The 6,000-nt window shown below is 45.3% G+C and overlaps 1 protein-coding gene across 5 annotated transcripts in view; it reads left to right on the forward strand.

The window, feature by feature from the left end:
- PLEKHB2 (pleckstrin homology domain containing B2) overlaps positions 1-5,745 on the forward strand; it is a 57,253-nt gene extending 51,508 nt beyond the window's left edge. For all 5 annotated transcript variants that reach the window (XM_033400192.2, XM_012535603.3, XM_004276880.4 and 2 more), the window contains one exon: positions 2,965-5,745. In XM_033400192.2, coding sequence (XP_033256083.1) covers positions 2,965-3,101 — 137 coding nt within the window. In that variant the 3' untranslated portion in view covers positions 3,102-5,745. The remainder of the gene's footprint in view (positions 1-2,964) is intronic.
- Positions 5,746-6,000: the final 255 nt, after the last annotated feature.

Below are 6,000 nucleotides of genomic sequence, written 5' to 3' on the forward strand. Positions count from 1 at the left end.
TTTTTGGTGTCTGTCCCCAGTGGCTAAGGTTGGTTCAGTGGGTTGTGTAGGCTTCCTGGTGGAGGGGACTAGTGCCTGTGTTCTGGTGGTTGAGGCTGGATCTTGTCTTTCTGTTGGGCAGGTCCACATCTGGTGGTGTGATTTGGGGTGTCTGTGGACTGATTATGATTTTAGGCAGTCTCTCTGCTCATGGGTGGGGCTGTGTTCCTCTGTTGCTAGTTGTTTGGTATATCGTGTCCCACACTGTAGCTTGCTGGACATTGAGTGAAGCTGAGTGCTGGTGTTGAGATGGAGATCTCTGGGAGATTTTTGCCGTTTGATATTACGTGGAGCTGGGAAGTCTCTTGTGGACCAGTGTCCTGAAGTTGGCTCTCCCACCTCAGAGGCACAGCACTGACTCCTGGCTGCAGCACCAAGAGCCTTTCATCCACACGACTGAGAATAAAAGGGAGAAAAAGTAGAAAGAAAGGGGGGAGAGAGAGAGGGAGAGAGAAGGAGAGAGGGAGAGAGGGAAGGAGGGAGGGAGGGAGAGAGAGAGAGAGAGAGAGGAGAGAAAGAAAGAGGATAAAATAAAATAAAGTAAGATAAAATAAAGTTATTAAAATAAAAAATAATTAAGAAAGAAAATTAAAAAAAGGCGTATAGAACCCTAGGACAAATGGTGAAAGCAAAGCTATACAGACAGAATCTCACATAGAAGCATACACGTACACACAAAAAGAGGAAAAGGGGAAAAAATCATAAATCTTGCTCTCAAAGTCCACCTCCTCAATTTGGGATGATTCGTTGTCTATTCATGTATTCCACAGATGCAGGGTACATCAGGTTGACTGTGGAGCTTTAATCCGCTGCTTCTGAGGCTGCTGGGAGAGATTTCCCTTTCTCTTCTTTGTTCGCACAGCTCCCGGGGCTCAGCTTTGGATTTAGCCCCGCCTCTGCGTGTAGGTCGCCGGACGGCGTCTGTTCTTCTCTCAGAGAGGATGGCGTTAAAGGAGCCGCTGATTCGGGGGCTCTGGCTCAGTCAGGCCGGGGGAAGGGAGGGTTACAGAGTGTGGGGCGTGCTGTGCGTTCTCCCCTGGAAGTTGTCCCTGGATCCCGGAACCCTGGCAGTGGTGGGCTGGACAGGCTCCCCGGCAGGGAGGTGAGGAGAGTGACCTGTGCCGCGTCTCACACCCGTCTCTGGAGTTCGTTTAAGCAGCCCTCTTAATCCCCTCTCCTCGCGCACCAGGAGACAAAGAGGGAAGAAAAAGTCTCTTGCCTCTTCGGCAGGTCCAGACTTTTCCCTGGACTCCCTGCCGGCTAGCCGTGGTGCACTAGCCCCTTTCGGCTGTGTTCACGCCGCCACTCCGACCGAAGCCCGAGCCTCAGCTCCCAGCCCCGCCTGCCCCGGTGGGTGGTGAGCAGACAAGCCTTTCGGGCTGGTGAGTGCCGGTTGGCACTGATCCTCTGTGATGGAATCTCTCCGCTTTGCCATCTGCACCCCTGTGGCCGCGCTCTCATCCGCGGCTCCGAAGCTTCCCTCCTCCGCCACCCGCAGTCTCCGCCCACGAAGGGGCTTCTAGTGTGTGGAAACCTTTCCTCCTTCACAGCTCCCTCCCACTGGTGCAGGTCCCGTCCCTATCCTTTTGTCTCTGTTTTTTCTTTTTTTGCCCTACCCAGGTACGTGGGGAGTTTCTTGCCTTTTGGGAGGTCTGAGGTCTTCTGCCAGCGTTCAGTAGGTGTTCTGTAGGAGTTGTTCCACGTGTAGATGTATTTCTGGTGTATCTGTGTGGAGGAAGGTGATCTCCGCGTCTTACTCTTCTGCCATCTTCCCCCTCTCCTCTCCAGGGGATCTTTTAATTAGGTCAGCTTACAGGTTCCTACTGTATTACATTTCACTAGTTGGAGTTGCCTAATTGAAATTATTTAAATTTCAAGGCTGTGATAGTGAATGCTACAGTTCACCAGTTTTGTAGTTTAAACATACTGCCCTCAACCCCCGTGTGCCTCACTTTTGCCTGTCTATAAAAGAGGGATAACAGGAAGCTCGACTCATAGGGTTCTTGTGAGGATTAAGTGAGTCAATGAATGTAAATACTTGTAATACTATAAGTGCTTAGACTAGTAAGCACTTGTAGATGTTAGCCTTTAGTGTCACTGTTGGTTTCACTTCCATTCTTCATCTACGTGGACATATCACTATTGGATTAATCTGTTTCCTAGGGTTGAACTGCTAAGGGAATAGTGGGTCAAGGAGGAAAGTTAACACTATATGTGAGCAATTTTAAAGCTAATTAGCTATTGGACAATATATTGTGAAGCATAGAAGAGAACAAGCAATACATTTCCAGTTGTAAACTCTAATTGTGCAAATAAATTTGTTTAAAGTTTGCTTTTTAGAAGTTTTCCCCCTAGCATAAATATTTTTCCCCATAAAGACATAAGGTTAAAAATGAAGAGCAGGTTAGGTTAGCAGATTAAAGGTTTAATTTAAAAACGGTTTGCATGAATACTAAGAAGCTAACTAACTTCTAGGTGGGTTTTTCTTCTTAGCTGTCAGTGGGGATTCTTGACTCTCCCATTGTCTCTAGGCTCTGTGTGTCTCCCACACTCCTTGTCTGCCTGCCATCCTGATGAGCAGAATGTGTGGGGCTGAAGTGGACACTGGAGGCTGGGGGTTGCAGCTCCATTAGGATTCTGCTCTCTGCAGTGTCTGGGACTGTGGACCTTGGGAAGCTGCGCATCTTGATTTTCTCTTAGTGCCATCTTAGAAATGGAGGTGTCCTCCTCACTTGGCCAAGTCCAGTCACTGTCCCCTGTGGTGGAGGAGAGCTGGGGAGCACTCACTGCAGTCACCCCACCAGCGCTCTGAGGGAGGGGTGCAGTGCATGGAGAAACCTCTGGAAGGGTCCCAGTCAAGTGAGCCATCTTTTTGAGTGAATGTGGGACTTCACAAACTGCTCCTATTTTTTCCTTCTTTTCTAGGACTTTATGGACAGCAGCCTGCCAACCAAGTCATCATTCGTGAGCGGTATCAAGACAATGACAGTGACCTGGCGCTGGGCATGCTGGCTGGAGCAGCTACAGGCATGGCCTTAGGGTCTCTGTTCTGGGTCTTCTAGAGTCCTTGGAACCTGGATGTGCATAGCTTCTGATACCCTGTGTGCAATAATATAATTTGCAGGGCATTTCTGTTTGTTACAAATGTTTTTAATAATAGTTTTAGTAGTTCTTTTGAAAGTAGTGACATCATACTTATAACTAATCCATATATGTACCATGGAGAAGGCTTTGGAGTGCTGTTAAAACGTGGACTATTTGGGGGCACTGGCTCATTCTAGGAGTTTTTTTATGGAACTCTCAGAATACCTTATTTGAACACACCTGTTTGGAAAGGGCATTTTCCTTTTAGAGTTAGGCCTTAGTGCTTAAGGGGTAGTTATTTTAGTGTTACGCGAGTAACGTCGTGATGTATGAGTGGTGAGTGATTGTGGCAAGAAGAACTGCAGCTGTTTTGGTTTAATGCCAGACTTTGAAACCTCAGACCAGACCTGGATGCACGTTACTTCAGGAGTCGTAGGCTGGAACCTTCCTGAGGCAAAGGTGTGATATCGCCCACAGCCTCTGGGGCTCTGCAGGCTTCCAACAAAACCGACTGCTTAGGATGATGGGCGGGATGGCATATCCCCCGCTTTAAAATGATGCTTTTCATTTTATTTTTACTAGTTTGTTTTTGGTAGTGATCTTGGAAAACATCCCAAATTAGGAGTAGGCTTGAGTCTCAGCGTTTTAGGGCTTTATCATTTAAAACTTGAACAAGACAAAACAGTTACAAACAAGTGTGTAGAGGTAGATTTGCTTTATTCAGAGGCATCATGTTTTAAGTGTTTGAGTATTTTTATTGCCACTTCAGCCTACTTATAGCTTATTTTTCTACTTGTTGAGAAAGTAATATTAAGAGAATGGTGAGGAAAGTGGAATGAGAGCCATAGTTACAGTGTTACTGTTTCAGGGGATTGGGCTGCACTGAGGGTCCTCTTTCCCACCCTTCTGAAGGCTGCTAAAGAGCCCGTTTCCTGTCCTGTGCAGGACTGGGGCACTGTGGCTGTCCCTGAGCATTGGGGTGCGTGGAGCCCTGGTGGTGGCATGGTGGGGGAGACTCAGGTTACAGATGGGAGTTGCGGCCTAAGGACATGAATGACCTGCTCAGGGGTGTTACTCCATCTGACCAGGACACTGGCCTTGTTTTCATTCTTGACTCAAATGTCACAGAGAAGCTTAAAACCATTTAATTTGAGCCCCAACTATGTGTGAAGCTCTGGAAGACTTCATACATTTTTCTTATTTCTTTATTTATGTAAATTTTAAAACATCAGTTATTCCAGTTTTCTGTCCTGCATGCTTTTAAAAATGTACTTTTACAAAGGCAGTTTAGCACATTGAAGGTCTCTGCTCCTGTACTCCATGTGACCCGATTTTCCATAAAATACACTCCTAGTAGCACAAATTCCGTTTTTATTCTATGTGGGCAGTTACATACATAGTCTTTTGTTTCACTGATCAACCCACTCCATCTCTAAGGCAGACTTAAATAGATCTATCTCCATATGAAACCAGATGCCAAATGAACTTTGTGGTGACCACAGGTGTGTTTTCCTAGCCAATTCTGTTGCACTTGTTGACACTGGAGAGTCTGTTTCCAGCTGAAAAGAAGTATACTTGGCTGTCATCTCTTCGGATGTTTGACATGGTGGAAAGTTGCCAGATGTGATGTGTGACGACACTGGTTTTCATGGTTAACAATGTTGCTTTAGTTATTTTACATCGTATGTAGTAAGAATGGTTCTTTTCAGGTGGTAATCATTATTCGAGCTGTATGTTTTACTCACAAAATACTAAACTCAGTTTTTAATGTTGCATCATTTTGAACTTGGAGTTACTGGAACCACCGGTACTGAGTTACGTCAGTGAAACGCCCTTGAAGCAGATGGTCTCCTTGTGTTTCCCTGGCTTCCCTCTGACAGAAGGGGGAGAGCTATGGACTGAAACTCGTGCACACGTGTGCCCCCCCATCTTCAGTCCCTGTCCCCAGCGGGGCCAGTCCCACTGGGCAACTGTAGTTGAGTCTGGAAGTTCAGTCACTAGTGACTTGATCCTGAGAGGAAATGCATACTCTGTATAAAGATGGGCTGAGATACTTCATTTCCCTGGCCCCAGCTCTCATAGATGCTAGCGCTTAGGTAATCCTAAATCAAGAAGGTGAGTTGGAAGGAACTTGTTCAGGTTTAGTCAGTATTTTACTTCCATGTGTACTTTTAACTGGTTGGCTGTTGACATTGCACACATGCCAGTTGGCTTGTTTCTTAGCTCTGTTCTTTTAATTCCTTGAGTTAAATTCAGGGTCTTAGATGTAAAGAGAAGGGAGAGACCCGTGGTTGTTTCAGATCATCATTCATGAAACGAGCCAGACCGGGACACAAGATCTGGATCATGGGAGAAGTTCCTGCCATTGAGACAGAATGACCCACATTTATTTTCTACATTACTTGTGATACTGTGTGATCTTTCTCCTTCCCAAGTTTATGTAGACACCAGCATGGGATGCAGTTCCATTTTTTTCTCCTAGGGTTGATCTTTTTTTCTGATTGCTTGCCTGTCTCTAGTATTCTGTTGTGTCCTCAGAACCTATTTTTCCCTGTATATGCAAATTGTATGTTTATAAGTGAAAATGTTAATACATTAAATGATTGTTAACCTTAAAGCATATTTCATTGACTTCTATTGTTTTTTTAAAATTCAGTTTATTTAAACTATAAGATAAAAGCGGTTCATGCGTTTCTCCCATCCCCCACCCCCTCGCTCTGACAACCATGAATCTGGTTTTATTTTATTTTTTCATTTATTTTCTAGTAACACAGTCAGCTTTTTCTGCTGCATCACAGGCAATAAGAATGCCTTTTATTGAGCATTCCATAAGTGCTAGGGAATGTATTGTCACATCAGAAAACAATACCTTATTAA

The sequence above is a fragment of the Orcinus orca genome, chromosome 7 (assembly GCF_937001465.1).
Source record: "Orcinus orca chromosome 7, mOrcOrc1.1, whole genome shotgun sequence".
In the NCBI taxonomy this organism is placed as follows: Eukaryota; Metazoa; Chordata; class Mammalia; order Artiodactyla; family Delphinidae; genus Orcinus; species Orcinus orca.